The sequence below is a fragment of the Trichechus manatus genome, unplaced genomic scaffold (assembly GCF_000243295.1).
Source record: "Trichechus manatus latirostris isolate Lorelei unplaced genomic scaffold, TriManLat1.0 scaffold00205, whole genome shotgun sequence".
NCBI lineage: Eukaryota > Metazoa > Chordata > Mammalia > Sirenia > Trichechidae > Trichechus > Trichechus manatus.
Genome location: NW_004444141.1, coordinates 32,657 through 52,871, shown reverse-complemented (window position 1 = coordinate 52,871; position 20,215 = coordinate 32,657). Strand labels below are relative to the sequence as shown.

The following is a 20,215-nucleotide window of genomic DNA, read 5'->3' as shown; positions in this document are numbered from 1 at the left end:
TCCGTTTGGTGTTCGGCTGAGTTCTTTATCTCTTCATTTGATGTTCTAGGGTTTCAGGATTGTTGATTTTCTGTTTGGCTTAGTTTTTAGGATCTTTGTTGTGGAGGGACGGCGTGGTGCTTCTGCCTAGAGCGCCATCTTGCCGGAGTCCTCACAGAGTTTCCAAGGAGCACCTGGTGGATTTGAACTGCCAACCTTTTGGTTAGCAGCTGTAGCTCTTAACCACTACGTCACCAGGGTTTCCTGATAGAAGTTTTATTAAAATAAATTGCCCTTTGTATGATACATAAGATGAGAGAACCTGAGATTTAGAGCTTTTCTGAATTTCTCTAGGCAATGCTGAATCTTAGTTAAACTATGCAATGTTCAGGAGTTCTGCACTTAAATTATGTAATACTCTGGTCGACCTAAGGCCTGGAGATGATTCTTTGGAATTTTGGGTTAACATGAACCAGTTATTACATTGTTGTAGATTTTGTTTACTTTTTTCTTATAGATACTTAATTGGTTTACACAAATGTGCCTTGGAGTAAATCACATTCACAAGAAACGTGTTTTACATAGAGATATCAAGTCCAAGGTAAGTGGAATATATTGTAGGGATTGTCTTAGGCTGGGTTCTCTAGAGAAGCAAAACCAATAAAGTGTATAAATATATATATAGAGAGAGATTTATATCAAGGAAATGACTCATGTGATTGTAGAGGCCGCAGTGTTCCAAGTCCGTGAATCAGCATAGAGGCTTCTCTTGATTCATGTAGCTGCAGGGGCTGGCAAACCTGAGATCAGCAGGGCAGAGAGCAGGGCTCCTTCTCACAGGCTGTGAAGATCAACGAATCCCAAGATCCGTAGATAAGCTGATAGCCCAAGTCCCAAGAACCGGAGGGCAAATGAACAGGAGGCAGCTGCAGGATCCAGAGTGAGCAAAAAAGCCAGAACATCTGCTTATATTCAGATGCAGGCCACACCCCCAAGGAAATGCCCTTTCAACTGATTGACTACTCACAGCAGATTCCATCATGAGAGTGATCATATATAAACACTGAGAATCATGGCCCAGCCATGCTGACACATAATCTTAACCATCACAGGGACTTAAACAAATAACAAAAAAACAAAAAATTATTTTATTCAGTCTTTTTTTTATGGATTATTCCATTTTACTTTTGGACATTTTTATTTAGGTTTGAAATAGTTGTCAATCTAATATTTACACTTGCTAAGTAAAATACTACCTGACTTCATGGATAAGAATCAACATAAGTCCAATCCCCAAATGTGAAGATTAATCAAATCCTCATTTTCCCATGTCTCCGTCATCTCTGACGCCAGCTGCCCACAAGACATTCTTTCTCTGTCTCTAGTCACCCTAAGATAGGTCAGAGCTCACAAATTGAAAGGACATTGTCCTTCATGCTGCAAAATAGACAGTCACCAGTTGCAAATTTGGGAGTCCACATGACACCCTTACTTCTGACCTGCTGGCTGCAAATTTGGGGTTTTCCACTACTCCTTCAGGATGCCAGCCACAAGCTCGAAGCCCTCCCCTGGGCTCCCTCGCCTTCACCTGCTGGCTCCCACTACTCCTCACAGAATTCACAGAAAGTACTATACTTATGATTACAGATTTATTATAGCAAAAGTATACAAATCAGGATCATAATAAGGAAGAGACACATGGGTGAGGTCTGGGAGGATTTCCATTGTGGAATTTCCACATCCCAAAGAAGACGCATCACTCTCCCTTCACCAACCAGGAAGCTCCTGGAGCCTTAGTTTTCAGAGCCTTTATCGGCCTTAATCATGACTATGATTGATGCCTCCTGAGGTTAGTTGATATTGGGCTATGAGGTGGTCTTTCTGGTCTGGCCAGCCCCTGCTCATTAGCACAAATTCTCAGGTGTTGTTTAGATTAAGATTACCTCAGTTACTCAGGAAATTCCAAGGGTTATATCTCAGGAACCAAGAACACAGGACATTTTTTTTTTTTGGTAAGTTGATTCTGCACACTAACAAAAAGTCTTGAAAGTGTCTTTAGCAGCACATGGTAATATGTTCCAAGCTCTTTTAGTGACCACTTACTAACCTGTATGTTCTCTGATGGAAAATGGTTGCAGCCTGGGCCTGCGATGTCGAGTTACCCTGAAACAAGTTCCCAGTCTGTCAATCAGGGTCAGCTGATACAACCTGAAACTCACTTGTTAGATTTCTAATCAGTCATCCATAATTCCCAAGGAGAGGAGGTGTAACCCTCAAGAGGGTATCTTTCTTTTTGTGTTCCACTCAGGCACTTAGCTGTCAGCGTGTCTACCCTTGATCCCTATCATCAGCACACTTTGAAAGACAGCTTCTCCAGAGACCTCTGCCTTATGTTTGAATGGTAGAAGATATAACAGAGCTCTTTTTTTTTTTTTTTTAAATGCAGAATATCTTCCTCACCCAAAATGGAAAAGTAAAATTGGGAGATTTTGGATCTGCTCATCTTCTCTGCAAGTATGTATTTCTATTCTATAGTAGCAGCAGTAATGAAAACATCCATTATTCAAGAATGCTCTGTAACCACTTTTTGCCTTTTTGTGGTTTTAGTCCCACGGCATTTGCTTGTACGTATGTGGGAACACCTTATTATGTGCCTCCGGAAATTTGGGAAAACATGCCCTATAACAATAAAAGGTAAGTGATGAAATATTTAATGCAAAGGTGACTCTGGTAATGGGCATTGTAGCCTGAGAATGATGCTGGAGTTTGGTACCACCTTTAAAGTAGTTGTATGGAACATATTGGCTTTGTAAAACAATGTAAAATCTATATTCTCAGGCTTCTAGATGAAAGTCATAGTTTTCCAACTGTTTTAATCAGAGCTGAGAGGAGCTAAATGTAAATTTGAAAGTCAGCTCCGACTCAGGGCGACCTTATGTATATCAGAACGAAATGTTGCTGGCTGCTGTGCCATCTTCATGATCACTGGAATGTTTGAGTCTAGTCAGACAATATTCTGTTCTAATCCATAGAGTTTTCATTGGCTTATTTTTACAAGTAGACCAGGCTTTTCTTCCTAATTTGTCTTAGTCTAGAAGCTCTGCAGAAACCTGTCCACCATTGGGTGACCCTGCTGGTACTGGAAGTACCGGTGGCATAGCTTCCAGCATCACAGCAACATTCAAGCTACCACAGTACAACAAACTGACGGATGGTGGAAATTTGAAAGATAGGCTTGTCATTGCTACTGGCAGTATAAGCTACATCACTGGTTCCCAAACTTTGCTGCTCCACTTTTAAAAATCCGGAAGCCTAGGTTGCACCCCATTCCAATTAAATCAGAGTGTATGGAGATGGGAGGCAGGTGTCAGTAATTTTTTAGAATCACCAAAGGATTCCCATGCAGCAAAATTTGGGAACCACTGAATTGTGTCATTGAGTTAAGATTTACAGGACTAGTTAATAAGCACTTGATTAATAGGTTAATTGATTACAGGAAAATAACATGAAGATCTTATGATTTAAAAGATTACATATTTTCTGAATATAAGATGTATGTGCCCATGGTTGGAGTGGGTGGTGGGGAGGATTGGAAATACAGATATGCATAAGAAAGGAAAGGAAAATCACCCACGTTTTTCACAACTACTAATATTTTCGTGTTTTTTTATCCATTCACTTTTTTCTCCTAAACCTAGCTGGTACACTCTGTATACAATTTGCTATCCTACTTTTTTCACTTTAATTTTGTCTTAGTTATCTAGTGCTGTTATAACAGAAATACCACAAGTGGGTGGCTTTAACAAACAGAAATTTATTTTCTCACAGTTTAGGAGCTCTTGGGGAAGGCTTTCTCTCTCTGCCAGGACTGGAGAAAGTCCTTGTCTCTTTGAACTTCTGCTCCTGGGTGATCTTCATGTGGCTTGCTATCTCTCTTCCCCTATCTCTGCTTGCTTTTTTAATCTCTTAAAAGAGATTGACTCAAGACACACCCTATACTAATCTTCCTAATTAACAAAGATTACCTGTTCCCAAATGGGATCATAACCACAGGCATAGAGGTTAGGATTTACAATACATATTTTTTGAGAGACAAACTATTCAGTCCATAACAATATCATATTTACTTCCCCACATATTTAAACTCTTCATAAGTATTTTTAATGGCTGCATAATATTTTACGATATGACTGTACCAGAAGTTACTGTTGGCCATCTAGGTTATTTCCAATTTTTAATTTCATAAACAGTGCTGTGATTAACACACATTTTGTGTATAAAGCTGTCATAGTTTTATATCACATTCTTGGCATGGATTCCTGGAAGTAGAATCACCTAAAGGCTCTTATTACCTTCTGCTGAGTTGCTCTCTGAAAAGAGTATAACTGTCTGTACTAAATAGCTTCCTTTAAGGGTAAAATTGACTGGATCAGAGGCAAAACAGATGTAAAGTGACTTATTGGGACAACTGGGGAAATTTGAATATAGACTAAATATTAAATAATGTTACTGACTTAAGGTTAAGTTTCTTGGATGTGATCATGGTATTGAATTTATGAGGGAGAATGTCCTTGTTCTTAGAAGATATATACTGAAGAGTTTAGGAGTGAAGTGTTTTGATGTCCATAACCTTTTTTTTAAGAGGTTCAGATATATATAGAGAAGAGGGAGAGAGCATGCAAATGCAGCAGATATTAACAGTTGGTGCATCTAGGTGAAGGCAAGTGGACATTTACAACTTATCTCTAGTTTGAAATTTAAAAAAATTAAAAGTTGAGGGAAAACAGTTGATAAAAACCATTAGTTAAAATAAAAAAGAATATCATATAGAAAAATTTTGGAGCACAGCAACTAGATGTCAAGAATGACAGAGGAAACAAGATTCTTAGTATGAAGAAGGGTAGGGATCTATGAAACTCTTTCCCCATCCGTCCCTCCCTCCATTCCTCCCTCCTTTGCTCCCTCCCTCTCTCCCCCCTTTTAATTTAATTAGTTACATTATATTGTTAAGTTACGTTATGGAACAGCAACTACACTAGTGTTTGGCCAAACCACTGGTAACCAACAGAGAGTTTAACTTGTGAACATTACTCTTACCAAGTATCTACATGTTTTACCAAAATTACCATATATTTTATTTTAATAGTTCATAATTAGTTTTGAAATCTGCTCTTATTAAAGGCATAATAATTTTTCATTTTTTTGTATTAGAAAATACATATATTTTAGTATAGGTGCATTTAGTATTTTCATATTTCATATATATTTTATATATAGAACTCACAACCTGTTTCTTATTGCATTGCTTCTTTGTGCCTCCAGTGATATCTGGTCCTTGGGATGCATTCTGTATGAACTCTGTACCCTTCGACATCCAGTAAGTATGGCTCACAAAAGGAAAAGGCAGGCTATTGCTCATATTTGTAGTGTGCTTCCCTAGAATTCATTCATCATAGATGTTTTCATATGTTTCCATTTGCTATCATCGCTGCTTTATACTATGAGTAGTATATACTAATGGGAAATTCCATTATTTAGTTTCTGGAGTTCTGTACTTATCTTTTTGCAGTTAGATTTCCCTTATCATGTGAGTTTCCTAACTGAAATATCATGAGAAAATAGACTTGGCCTTATTGTATTACTTATATTATTTTTTTCAAAAAAATTTAAGAAACAATTTAACAACAGCAAATAAAAGGTTAAATGACTTGTCCTTGTTCAGTGGTTGTTTATTACATACAGTCAAGAATCATAGGGCTGATCTCTATTAGGTCTTAGCTTTGCTTAGAAATAAATTCTGTTCTTTGGGCACAGATTGAAACCCAGCTCTACCAGCTTTCTTGCAGATGTGCTTGAGAGCACGTAAAGGACAAGAGAGTAATGGCTGAGAAAAATCCCTCAGCACTGCTAGATGAAAGTTACTCAGACTGAAGGCATGCCCTGTTAATGAGAAGTGGTCTTCCTGAAATATAAATGGCTTGTACCACTGGCTGAACAATTAGAAAAACTTGGGGAACTTGAGAAAATGCTGATGCCCAGGCCCTACACTAGACTAATTAAATAAAAATCTCTGAGGCTGACCAGGCTGGTAACTGTAATGTATAGCCCAAGATGAGAACCACTGTTAGATACAAATAAAATACTTTAAAATTTCCAGTATCTAATTTACGATTATATTCTTTATTTCCCTGATTCTTACCTTTTTCTCAAGCTTACATATACATGTTCTTATTTTTTCTAGAGAGAATAAGTACTAAGCACTATAGTGTCCTGGTATTTGGTGCCGTCTGTTATCTCTTTTCTACCTTAAAGCAAAATTAGTTAGCAGACCTTCAGGAAACAGAACCCTGGCGTAATGATTAAAAGCCCGAGACAAAGCAAATTCAGTCTTATTTTTCACTACCTGAACTTTTCCTTTGTTATATGTTAATTTTTCCCTTTTGGTATCTTCACTTGTATTTTTTATCAATAGGGCAATTAATAAACCTTCAAGGCAGAATGCCAACTTGTCCTTACATGAGGATTACCAAGGCTGGCATCTAGTATTATCTCTGATACATCTATTATATCAGAAAACTTTAAAATATTATTCTGGTATGTCATTTTATATCCCACTCTGCTGCTTGTCGAATGTTAATTTTGTGTTGTTGTTAAGTGCCATGGCGTGGGTTCAAATGTTAATAGCTACTTTAATGATATGCATGATTTCAGTAAAAAGTTGCAGTACACGTTTAAAGCTGGGGAAGTCAAAAGTGCCTGTCACTAGGGAGCAAGCCGGAGGGTTTCTGGGAAGGAGTGGAGCAAAAGGGTATTACACTTCTTATAAGTGGTATCATTTGACTTCCTTTAAAGCTATGTGTATGTATTGCTTTGATTTTAAATATGTGTTACCAACGTGTATCTACAAAACCATTGATTACAACTAATAATGTACCCAAAGCAATGGTGAGACTTTCTCTACATGGGAAAGGTTTTTATTATTTCTCCTGAACCATCATAAGATTTTAGACACCTCTAGGAAGATAAATGACAAGGCAACAGCCAAGTTTATAAAATTAAAATAATTTATATGTATTTAAGGTCAATCGGTATTTTCTTATTTCCATTTTCTCTCCCTGTATCTGCTTTTAAAGTTCAGTTTTACTTCTTAGTTTCAGGCAAATAGTTGGAAAAATCTTATCCTCAAAATATGCCAAGGGTCCATCAGTCCACTGCCATCTCATTATTCCTATGAGCTCCAGTATCTAATCAAGCAGATGTTTAAAAGGAATCCCTCTCATCGCCCTTCAGCTACAACACTTCTCTCTAGAGGCAGCTTAGCCCCGCTTATCCAGAAGTGCCTACCCCCAGAGGTATGATACATGTTGGATTGACAGTGAACAGTTTTTGAGTGTATGGTCAAGTGGTTTCATTGTTTTTTTAAAAAACTCGTAAAACTTCAAACAACGCAGAAGTGTATAAATAGGAAAAGTTAAAACTTCCTTTACTTCCTCTTCTCCCTCCCACAAAGCTATTCCCAAATATAATCACCGTTACAATTTGCAGATCCTTCCAGATCTTTTTCTAGACATATATAAAAGTCTATCTGTCTAAATTATATGTATTTTTAAATGGCATTTGTATTTTTCAACTTTAAATATTGAAGTGAGGAAGAATGTTGATGATTAAATGACATTATGGCAGTGTCTAAAGAAAAGTGTATTTCACATCTTTAAATTCTTTTTAAAATTTCAGATCATCACAGAATATGGTGAACAGGTATTAGAAGAAACCAGAAAATCTAAGCATAATACACCGAAAAGAAAGGGTAATAATTTTTAAAAAGTTTATTTTTTGTTAAGTGTTCTTTTAAAATATAGTATAACAAAAAAGAAAAGATTAATTTGTGAATTATTAGAAATGATTAACGGAGATATTCTTCAAGTCAAAATGTTCCTTTTGTTACTTCAGACATAATTCTGGTACTCAATCTTATACATTAAGTTTACCTAGGATCAAAAAAGCCTAGTTTGGAGATTTTACTAATAGAAAGATTGTTTTACATTAGGGACTAGGCTCTGTTTTGTTACTGGTACCATATTTACTTATGTTTGTTCTGGGTCAGGTGGAAGACTTCTGTGGGCTGGCCTCGGAGTCTAGCCATGAAAATATCACATTAATCCTTTAGGAAAATGTATCTCCAAGTTTCTGAAGAACCAACTTATAAGTAAACTTTTTAAAGCAAAACCTTTTCAAAAGTTGGGAACTGTCCACACAATAGCTGCATACAGTTTTCATACATCTACAGTCTACCCCAAGCGAATTTCTGATTTAGCTTACTGTCACTTTGGAAGTTATCATATCTTAATTTTCCAAAGCCAGCTTTGTTCCTTTCCATTTGTCCTCAGTGACCCAGATCATCCATCTGAAAAAAATCCCAAGAAAGACAGGTATAAACTGAATAAAGGAGAAGAAGTAAAGAAGCATAGAAGATTATCCACTGTTTGGAGAGGTTGAAAACCTCTGTTGTTTAGTGCTCATCGTCTTGGTGTTGTTCTCATATCTCATATAAAAAAAAAAACAAAAACAAAAAACAATTGCCCTCGATTTGTTTCTGACTCATAGGACAATAGAACTGCCCCACAGGGTTTCCAAGACTGCAAATCTTTACAGAGCCCCTGGAGGGGCTGGTGAGTTTAAACCAACATTTCTATTAGCTGCTGAGCACTTAACCACGATGCCACTAGGGCTCCTTTGTACTCATATACTTAAAAAAGAAACATTTTGAAAATACTGTTGTCTTAAATTTTAAATATTTTTGTAAGAGTGTGTCGGACAAAGAACTCCATTTGGCCTTTTGTCTCTGGTGTCTGAAAATAACTCTTGGAATTTGCCAGCAGTCAAGGGGCTTTTGTGTTATAAAACATCCAGGCAACACTTAAACATGTGTGAATGAGTAGAGGCTACACAGGCTCCATCCTGGCAACAACCCTCAGGAATGGAGCGGGTATGGATGTAGTCAATTATGCGTATTCATTGATTCATGCGTATGCATTGATGCCCCAATGAGTAAGGGCTCTGGATCTTGCACTCTCTTTTGGGATTCCTGGAGTGGGGAGAACATTCATACACTGGAGACTGTGGCATGTCCCTGGGGAACGCGTCCCTGGGGACAATGGAAGTCTCATGCTGAGACCTTTCCTAGACCTTACTGAAGCGTCTCTTCGCTTTTATGGTTGTAATAAATGGGTAACTGTAAGTATAAGTAATAGTCTTCCCAGTGATAGAGGATTAAGGAACCCGCGGGGCAATGAGACTCTGAATTAGTTTGGAGTGGCTAATACAGAAAAGGGCCGCACAGGCAGTCGTAAGAACAAAGTCATAACGCTGTCCAGCTCTGGGTGGCTGGGTAACAGAGAAAGGCTGTATGGGTAGTTGATGAAGAAGGACAGGTCCTTCTAGCTTGTGACCTAGCCCAGGGGGTTGAGGGGTGGAGTGGGCTGGCTGCTCTGAAGTGTGGTGAGTTGTGCAGACTCCTGAGCCTACAGCTGGTACCCGATGACCTGGCTCAGCGTGCCAGGGATGAAGTCTGGCCTAGCTCTGGGTTGTTAGGGTCATAGAGAGAAAGTGTCACAGGAGAGGTGGCTGCCGACGAGGAATGGGTTTGTGCAAAAGTAGAATCTGCATTCATTACCGGCTGGGAATTGGATTCATATTGATCTTTGCCAGGCAGTTAGTGATAAAGGTGAGGGTTTGCCCACCTTGCCCCTCTTGTAGTGCAGTTGGCACCATTGGTGGTAGCACAGGATGTAAACCCTTCTAACGATATGTCAAAGAGTAGGAATGTGTACTCTGTTAAATAGAAACAGAGATTTATTACAGGTTCAAAACAGGTTTGAACTGGAGATACGTTAGGTCTCAGAAACTGAAACCAAATGGGGAGGTAAAAAAGGTACATTGATATGGTTAAATCAGGAACTAACACCAATCTATGATTAGTGCTCCATGATTCAGGGAGGTAAGAGGCAGGATATCTTGAAGTGGGGCTCCTCTGGGATTGTTACAATAGGCATAGGTGGATGATTGTGATTGGTTACACAAAATAATTGCAGAAATACGTGACTATGGGGCAGTCTAGGGTGGTCACAAGATGATTACAAAGCATTCGTTCTCAGGAACATTAAGTTTAAAATAGCTCGGGGAACAATATAGTTCCTGAGGGTGATTGGCTTTGCAGATGTCTGATAAGCTGATGGCATCAGGATCCTCACAAGAACATTCTTTCCCAACCCTTGTCTTAATCACAAAGAAAAATATTTCCTTAGTTACAAACTTCGAAATCTACACAGAGGCTACTGTTAGTTAAGATGGAGTCTGAACTCAGACCCAGACTAGCCATTTTACTAGGGTCAAACACCTCAATTTTGCAGCTCCTGCACAGATGTAAAACAGAGGTTGTAAATTATCTTTCCACCACACATCTGTTGATTTGTTATATTGTGGTGGCTGTGATGCTGGAAGCTATGCCACTGGTATTTCAAATACCAGCAGGGCCACCCACGATGGACAGGTTTCAGACTAAGACAGACTAGGAAGAAGGACCTGGCAGTCTACTTCTGAAAAAATTGGCCAGTGAAAACCTTATGAATAACAGCGGAACATTTTCTGATATAGTGCCAGAAGATGAGCCACTCAGGTTGGAAGACACTCAAAATACGACTGAGGAAGAGCTGCCTTCTCAAAGTAGAGCTGACTTTAATGACAGTGGATGGAGGCAAGCTTTTGGGACCTTCATTTGCTGACGTGGCATGAATGAAAATGAGAAGAAACAGCTGCAAACATCCATTAATAATCATAACGTGGAATGTATAAAGTATGAATCTAGGAAAATTGGAAGTCATCAAAAATGAAATGGAACACATAAAGATCAATATCCTAGGTATTAGTGAACTGAAATGGACTTGTATTGGCCATTTGGAATCAGACAATCATATGGTCTGCTATGCCAGGATTGACAAATTGAAGAGGAATGACATCGCATTCATCATCAAAAGGAACATTTCAAGATGTATCCTGAAGGACAACGCTGTCAGTGATAGGATAATATCCATATGTCTACAAGGAAGACCAGTTAATAATTATTCAAATTTATGTACCAACTATTAATGCCAAAGATGAGAAAATTGAAGATTTTTACCAACTTCTGCAGTCTGACGTTGATCAAACATGCAGTCCAGGTGCATGGATAACTACTGTGATTGGAATGCAAAAGCTGGAAACCATGAAGAATGACAGGTAGTTGGAAAATATGGCCTTTGTGATAGAAATGACGCCAGAGATCATATGATAGAATTTTGCAAGGCCAATGACCCCTTCATTGCAAATACCTTTTTTCAGCAACATAAACGACTATACATGTGGAGCTCACCAGATGGAAAACACAGGAATCAAATCGACTACGTCTGTGGAAAAAGACAATGGAAAAGCTCAATGTCATCAGTCACAACAAGGCCAGGGGTTGACTGTGGAACTGACTGTCAATTTCTGATGTGCAAGTTTAAGTAGAAGCTGAAGAAAATTAGACAAGTCCACGAGAGCCAAAATATGACATTTAGTATATCCCACCTGAATTTGGAAACCATCTCAAGAATTGATTTGACACATTGAACACTAATGACCAAAAACTAGATGAATTGTAGAATGACATCATACAGGAAGAAAGCAAAAGGTCGTTAAAAAGACAGGAAATAAATAAAAGACCAAAATGGATGTCAGAAGAGACTCTGAAACTTGCTCTTGAAGTTGGAGTAGCTAAAGTGAATGGAAGAATTGATGAAGTAGAAGAACTGAACAGAAGATTTCAAAGGGCGACTTGAAATGTACAAAGACTTGGAGTTAGAAAACCAAAAGGGAAGAACACACTTGGCATTTCTCAAGCTGAAAGAACTGAAGAGAAAAATTCAAGCTTTGAGTTGCAGTAGTGAAGGATTCTACGGGCAACATATTGAATGATGCAAGAAGCATCAAAAGAAGATGGAAGGAATACACAGAATGACTGTATCAAAAAGAATTGGTCAACGTTCACCCATTTCAGGAGGTAGCATATGATCAGGAACCAATGGTACTGAGGGAAGAAGTCCAGGCTTGGCTGAAGGCATTGACGAAAAACAAGGCTCCAGAAATTGACAAAATACCAACAAACAGACGCAATGCTGGAAGTGCTCACTCGTCTATACCAAGAAATTTGGAAGACAGCTACCTGGCCAGCTGACTGGAAGAGATCCATACTTGTGCCCAGTCCAAAGAAAGGCGATCCAATACAGTATGGAGATTATCGAACAATATCATACGCAAATGAAGTTTTGATGAAGATAATTCAAAAGCAAAGCGGTTTCAGCAGTACACTGACAGGAACTGCCAGAAATTCAAGCTGGATTCAGAAGAGAATGTGGAACTGGGGATATCATTGCTGATGTCAGATGGATCTTGGCTGAAAGCAGAGAATACCAGAAAGATGTTTACCTATGTTTTATTGACTATGCAAAGACGTTCGACTGTGTGGATCATAACAAATTATGGATAACATTGCGAAGAATGGGAATTCCAGAACACTTAAGTGTGCTCACGCAAAACCTGTACATAGACAAAGAAGCACGCGTTTGAACATAAGGGAATACTGCGTGTTTTAAAATCAGGAAAGGTGTGCGTCAGATTTGTATCCTTTGACCATGCTTATTCAATTTGTATGCTGAGCAAATAATCCAAGAAACTGGACTATATGAAGAAGAATGCAGCATCAGGATTGAAAGAAGATGCATTAACTTGCAATATGCAGATGACACAACCTTGCTTGCTGAAAACGAAGAGGACTCGAAGCACTTCCTGATGAAGGTCAAAGACTACAGCTTCAGCGTGGATTATACATGTCAACATAAAGAAAAAAAAAATCCTGACGGCTGGACAGATAAGCAACAGCATGATAAATGAAGAAAATATCGAAGTTGTCAAGAATTTCATTTTACTTGGATCCACAGTCAATGTCCATGGAAGCAGCATTCAAGAAATCAAATGATGTATTACATACAGCAAATCTGTTGCAAAAGACCTCTTTAAGTGTTGAAAAGGAAAGTTGTCACTTTGAGGACTAAGGTTCGCCTGACCCAAGCCATAGTATTTTCAGTCGCCTCATATGCATGTGAAAGCTGGACAGTGAATAAGAGAGACTGAAGAATTGACACATTTGAATTACAGTGTTGACCAAGAATATTGCATGTACCATGGACTGCCAGAAGAATGAACAAGTCTGTCTTGGAAAAAAAGTACAGCCAGAGTGCTCCTTGGAAGTGAAGATGGCGAGACTGTGTCATGTACTTTGGACATGTTACCAGGAGGGACCAGTCCCTGGAGAAGGACATCATGCTTGGCAAAATAGAGGGTCAGTGAAAAAGAGGAAGACCCTCGACGAGATGGACTGACATAGTGGCTGCAACAATGAGCTCAAACATAGCAATGACTGTGAGGATAGCACAGTACCAGCCCTGTTTTGTTCTGTTGTACATGGGGTGGCTGTGAGTTGGAAGCAAGTCGACAGCACCTAACAACATAACAACAGCAAAGTTTTCTTTGTTTCACCAATTGTTCTGGTGTTAATTTTACTTTAGGTATTACTGGTCGCTATGAGTTGGAATCGACGGCAACAGGTTTTTTTTTTTTTTTTTTTTAATAGCCTTTGTTCACATCCCAGGGTAATGGGAAACTAGTTTTAAAATTTAGAGCACGAAAAACAGTGTAAGAAAAGTTTCAAGGTAGTTTGGAAATGTGTAGTTTTGTAATTTCTGTAAAGACAGGAATAAACTAGTAGAGAGGTGCCGAGGGGCCAGAACAGTGAAGCATGCATGAGTGGAGGGATGTGTCTGAACTGCTCACTGCTGCATCCTCATGCCTGTCTCCATCCATGCTCAGTAACAGTTTTTTTTAAAGTAGCGAATAAATAAGGAACCTGGACTGCAGGGCTCTGCCAGAGGAAAAGCAGTCAGGTGCCATCCCTGCCAAAGGGCATAATTGCCAGAGTTCTTCCTGAATCCTGCTGTCCCTTGAGTGGGAATAAGCTGCTGCCTTTTTGTTACCAGTTGCTGTGGAGCTGATTCCGACTCATAGTGACCCCATGAGTGTCAGAGTAGAACTGTGTGCCATAGGATTTAAATTGGCTGATATTTTGGAAGTAGATCACCCGGTCTTTCTTCTGAGGTGCCTCTGGGTGGACTTTAACCACCCACCTTGTTCAGTTAGCAGCTGAGCTCTTAACTGTTTGTACCACCCAGGAACTCCCCCTTCTTGTTAGGATACCTGTAATAGCTGCTATAATAGCTGTCAAGGAACAAGCAGGCTCCTCTGGCATGCACTAAAGGTGATAATGCCCTTGGAGTATGCAGAGTAGCTTTACCTCCTAGTGCTTAAATGGGTTGGCATAAGTGAATAGAGATGTTTTTTAACCTTCCTTCTTTTTTTTCATTTTATTGTGGTTTAGGTGAATGTTTACAGAGCAAATTAGTTTCTCATTCAACAATTTAGGCACAGCTTGTTTCATGACATTGATTGCAAACCCCTGAACATATCAGCACTCTCCCCCTTCCTCCCTGGGTTCCGTGTCCATTCGCCTGGCTTTCCTGCCCCTACCGTCCTTCTGAACTTTGCTTTTGGGCAAATGCTGCCCTTTAGGTCTCATATAGTTGTTTGTTCTGAGGTGTATATTCCTCACTGGTGTAATTGTTCATTTTATTAAAAAAAAAAAATCCACTGCTGTTAAGTCAGTTCCAACTCTTAGCAACCCTATAGGGCAGAGTAGAACTGCCCCCATAGGGCTTCCCAGACTGTAATCTTTACAGAAGCAGACTGCTACATCTTCCTCCTGCAGAGCGACTGGTGGGTTTGAACTGCTGACCTTTTAGTTAGCAGCCGAGTGCTTAACCATGGGACCACCAGGGATCCTTGTGTTTATTTTAAAGGTCTGCATATTGTATGGCTGTAATGGTATCTCCAGGAGTGATTTTAGCTCCAACTTTGAAGGTTGTCTAAAGGGCCATAGTCTTGGGGGTTCCACCAATCTCTATTAGACCAGTAAGTCTGGTCTTATTTATGAGTTTAAATTTTGTTCTACATTTCTCTCCCATTCTGTCCATGACCTACTATTGTGGTCCCACTCAGAGCTGTCAGTAGTGGTGGCCAGGCACCATCTAGTTCTTCTGGTCTCAGGCTAGTAGAGGCCATGTTCATGTGGTCCATTAGTCCTTTGGACTAGTTGTTTCCTTGAGTCTTTGGTTTTCTTCACTCTTCTTTGCTCCAGATGGTAAGAGACTAATTGTTGTATTTTAGATGGCTACTTGCAAGCTTTTAAGAGCACAGTCGGTACTCAACCAAGGTATGATGTAGACCATTGTCGGTATGGACATACCAATTGACCTAGATGTCCTCCAAGACTATGGTCCCTAGCCCTTAAGCCCAGTATCTCAGTCCTGGGAGGTGTTTGGTCATGGCTGAGAAGTTTTCATGACTGTGTTCCCTGTGCACACTATTGCATACATGGGATATTTACAGCATGTACACATACATGTACGTGGGTGTACTTCCATATTCCCTCCCACCTCTGTTCAAATTACATTATCTACCTGTGTATGCACTTGTACGTTATTGTTTGTTATTACTGTTGTTGTAGGATTGTATATGTATTATTATTTACTGTTGTTGCCTCTTACTCTTTGGTACCTTTCAGTGTCTTAACTTTCAGATTTTTACATTAGGAATAAAACAGCAGGAATAACCTCATTTAACACATGAGCATATTATTAGGCAATTAAAGCTTGATATCTCTGTTTAGGCTAATGCTTTGACTCTTTGACTTTAAGGACCTTGTTTGTCTCTCAAACTTTACACAAATCAAATTGGCAGCTTAATAATGCGAGCCTTTATGTGTTTTCTCTTTCAGACCCCATCAGAATTGGGATAGCTTTGGGAAATGAAGCAAGCTTGTTGGTAAGGGCTTTAAAATTAAATTTACAAAACATCCATCCACTGGGTACCCTGTACTACTAGGTGCTGTGAGATACTTGGAAGACTGTGACCTGTTCCGGTTAAGTAGTTTCTCATCTTTTGGTGAAGATAAAACTCAGGCGTGTGAAGGAATTGGTAGTTGTTGTTCTGTACTGCCACTGAGCCATTTTAGATCACCATTTTCATCTTAACATTTTTCTGCTCAAAAACTTTTGGTGCCTCTGCATTGTCCCATGAATCAAGTCTACGTTTTCAGCCTGGCATTTGAGGTCCTGTTTGTTTTGGCTCACCATATGTGGCTGTGAAGCGATTTTACACTAAACTGTTGTAAAATAGTAGGTAGTGACAGCTGATCCACTTTCCAGGGTCACACCCACCTCATTAAATAGTGTACTATTGATCTGGTTTTTGGTTCTTCTACATTTTAATTAACCTTTTAATGAAAAGGAAAAGATGTACTAACAATAAATTATTCTGTTTATGGAGCATACTAGTAATTAAAGTTGTCAGCAATTTTAATGAACCTTAGGTTGTAAATGTATAACATCCCAGCATGATGTTACTACAAGTGGAATATATCCTGCCCTGGCACTTTTTTTCTTCTTTGCACGGTAACATCTATTTTTTTCTAGCTTTTTGTTTTTTGACGTATAATATATCTACAATAAAATTTACCCATTTTTAGCATACTGTTTGATGATTTTGGTAACTTTATATAGTCATTTGACCACTGGCACAGTCAAGATACAGAAGTTCCATCACCCTGAAAACTTTCCTCATGACCCATTGCAGACGATCCTGACCCCTGCCCCAGGCAGCTGCCACTGTACTTTTAATACCGCTTATAGTGGACAGAGAGTCACTAGGTGGTGCAAATAGTTAATGCACTCAGCTGCTAACTGAAAGGTTGGTGGTTCGGGTCCACCCAGAGACACCTTGGAAGAAAGATCTGGCAATCTACTTCCAAAAAATCAGCCATTGAAAACCATATGAAACACAGCTGCTCTGAGCTCACCACGAGTTGGAGTCGACTCAACAGCAATTGGCTTCTGGTTATAATGAATGAACGCATCAGTACGTTTTTGCAAAACAAAAAGGGTATGGCTTTATAAACAGAAGGGAGAAAGAGCCAAAAAGTCATTTGTGTAAGAGAGGACTTGAGGTAGCAAGAGAGTGATGTGCAGGCCAGCAAGATGTGATGGGAGTAGAGGTGGGTCAGTGGCAGTGAGATGGGAGGGGGAGGAAAAATCGTCTCCTGGCGGCTTTTAAAAGCTACTCATCACCACTGCCCCTCCAAGTTTCTGGTGCCTGGGGTGGGGGTGGGGGCTTTGAAATCACTGTTATAGTACATTACCACTGTTAAGTGATAGATGTGTGGGGAGAGAAGTTTGAGAACCACTGTATAGAAACAAGAAAACTCTGTGCCAGCTAAGGCCTACTGTTTATTTATTTACTCATGCAATAGGTAATTGAGAGCCTATGTGCCAGAAGCCCTGGTGGCGCAGTGGTTAAGAGCTCGGCTGCTAACCAAAAGGTCAGGAGTTCAAATCCACTAGCTGCTACTTGGAAACCCTATGGAACAGCTCTTCCCTGTCCTGTAGGGTCACTATTAGTTGGAATAGATTTGACGGCATCAGATTTGGGCTTTTCTGGTATGTGCTAGGCACCATTTTAGGCCCTGGATATTTGTTCCTTCCCAAAATATATGCAGATTTAGTAAGGGCTAGATCTGTTACTATACTTCATGAAATCAAGAGGTTAGATAATTTGGAAAAATACTGAATTAAGTAGGAATATTTTGGCCATATATAAGAATTATATAAATATCTCATTTTGATATTTCAGCATGAAAAGCCCAATACAGCAAACCATATTGAAATTTTTCATTATAGGCAGTCCCCAGGTTACGAACATTAGACTTACATACAACCTGTAGTTACAAACGACCTCTGTAAAGCCCATTATATTAATAAGTCAAGACATACACAGTGGTTCATAATAACAAACTGGTGCTACTTTGCTACATGCATCAAAACATTATTAATATTATTACTGTATTATGTTAAAGATGTTTTAGTGTATCTAAAAGTATTTAATGTTTTTTATGCTTGGAAAGGTACACCATATACTATATACTAAGACAAACATTTGACTGACATTAGATACAAATTGTACCTAAGTGTTCTGGTTTACATAGAAATTCGACTTAAAGATCGATTGAGGAACAGAACTCGTTTGTAATCCGGGGACTCATTTTCTCTATACAGATCTCTCAGATACCTCTATCATTTTGTTATATATCCTCTTCATATTTGCAGTAATTGATATATATGGCTATTATACATTAACATAAGCATGAATATATGCATATAACTATGTAACTTTTAAGGAGCCCTTGTGGTGCAGTGGTTAAGTGCTTGGCTGCTAACCGAAAGGTCGGCAATTCGAACTCACCAGCTGCTCCGTGTGAGAAAGACGTGGCAGTCTGCTTTCTTAAAGATTACAGCCTTGAAAACCCTATGGGACAGTTCTACTGTGTCCTATAGGGTAACTATTGAGTTGGAATCGGCTCAACAGCAATGGGTTATGTAACAATTAGTATACATATACAAGAGCCCTGGTGGCACAGTGGTTAAGTTTTGAATCCACCAGCTGCTCCTTGGGAACCTTATGGAGCAATTCTACTTTGTTCTATAGGGTCACTATGAATTGGAATTGACTCAATGGCAATGGGTTTTTTTTATACATATACATGTATGTATGGGGTTCTATGACTACTAATGTTTTTTAATTCATTGATTTTCATTTAAAATTAAACTGTCTGACTGCATACTTGTTCACCTTTTTCATACCAATTCAAGCATTATTTAATCTGTATTTTTAATCTTTTTTTAAAGCAAGGGGAAGAAGAAGTTAGAAAATGTAGCCGCGGTGATTTAGAAAGCATTAATAAAAATTTGGTTGAAAATGCATTGAGGAGAGAAGAAAAAGGTAAGTTATTCAAATTCTAATCATTGTATAGGTGAGGAGTTGGGGAGTATAGAAGGAATACTGATTTTCATGTTACCAGGTCTTAGTTGTTGCAAGTATGTGGACAGGTAGATTTTTGTTTGTTTATCCAGTAATTTATTTAATGGTACAGCATATTTTATTTTTTCATAAAAAAAGAGAGAATAGTGTTTATCAGTAAGAGTCATTAGGAAAAGTAATATTTGTTGCAGTATCTACCATAAAAAGCATGGCATACAGTGTACATATAAGGCCTTTTGGGGCTTTGTTCTTGTATATTGCATAATATGTAAATATATATAAGTTTTTATAATTCCGTCACTTTAATGATTCATTGCACCTTTTCGTTTTGTTTTTTTTCATTTTCTTTGCTATTTACATTTGAAAGACCATTGTTGCTAGACCTGAATTTGAAAGAGAAAAGAAAATTCTTCCTTATTATTGTTACAGTATATGTATAGATATAGATGAGTAAATAAAATAATATGCTTAACTTTCCTTTTTTATCATTGAAAATCACACAATAAATCAGTCCATTCCAGGAAAGCCAATTCACCAAGTCCTCACAGGCAACAGTGGGAGAAAAACATATCCAAGACTGCTGTTAGTGCTTTGCAAAATGCATCCATACTGACCTCCAGTTTAACAACAGAGGACGATAGAGGTTGGTAGTAAGATTGAATACTACTGTTTTATTATAGGACATTTTCTAATAATTATTAATGTGTTGGAGTTTTTTTTTTTTTTAAGTGTCACACATCAGAGCTCTCATCATACAGACTAATAAAATATATTTTAGGAGAGAGTAAAATACAATGTAAAATGTAAATATAGTATAACTTTGCCTGAATTATGATGTAGAAGATATATGCTGAAACTATTCTTTTATTTGGCACTAATTGTTACCTTTTCACAACTAGGTGGCTCTGTAATAAGGTACAGGGAAAACAATGCCCGTAAGCAGTGGCTCAAAGAGACCCCTGAAACCTTGTTGAACCTCCTTAAGAATGCTGATCTCAGCTTGGCATTTCAGACATACACAATATACAAACCAGGTAATTCACATCTGTTACATAACCACAGAAACCTTTGATTTTAAGGTTATGAAATAATTCATAGCATTGCATTTTCAGGTGTTCTTGAATCTTTTCTAGCCACTTTTAATCTGTACTTAAAATTTCCCATAGAGCTACACTACTTC

General features: G+C 38.6%; 1 protein-coding gene across 1 annotated transcript in view; it reads left to right on the top strand.

The window, feature by feature from the left end:
• Positions 1-20,215, top strand: part of NEK3 (NIMA related kinase 3) — a 49,532-nt gene that overhangs the window by 16,497 nt on the left and 12,820 nt on the right. The window contains exons 4-12 of the mRNA XM_012558996.1: positions 497-580; positions 2,426-2,493; positions 2,587-2,673; positions 5,302-5,356; positions 7,131-7,331; positions 7,714-7,786; positions 18,907-18,997; positions 19,536-19,678; positions 19,935-20,069. Of these exons, the coding sequence (XP_012414450.1) occupies positions 497-580; positions 2,426-2,493; positions 2,587-2,673; positions 5,302-5,356; positions 7,131-7,331; positions 7,714-7,786; positions 18,907-18,997; positions 19,536-19,678; positions 19,935-20,069 (937 nt within the window). The remainder of the gene's footprint in view (positions 1-496; positions 581-2,425; positions 2,494-2,586; positions 2,674-5,301; positions 5,357-7,130; positions 7,332-7,713; positions 7,787-18,906; positions 18,998-19,535; positions 19,679-19,934; positions 20,070-20,215) is intronic.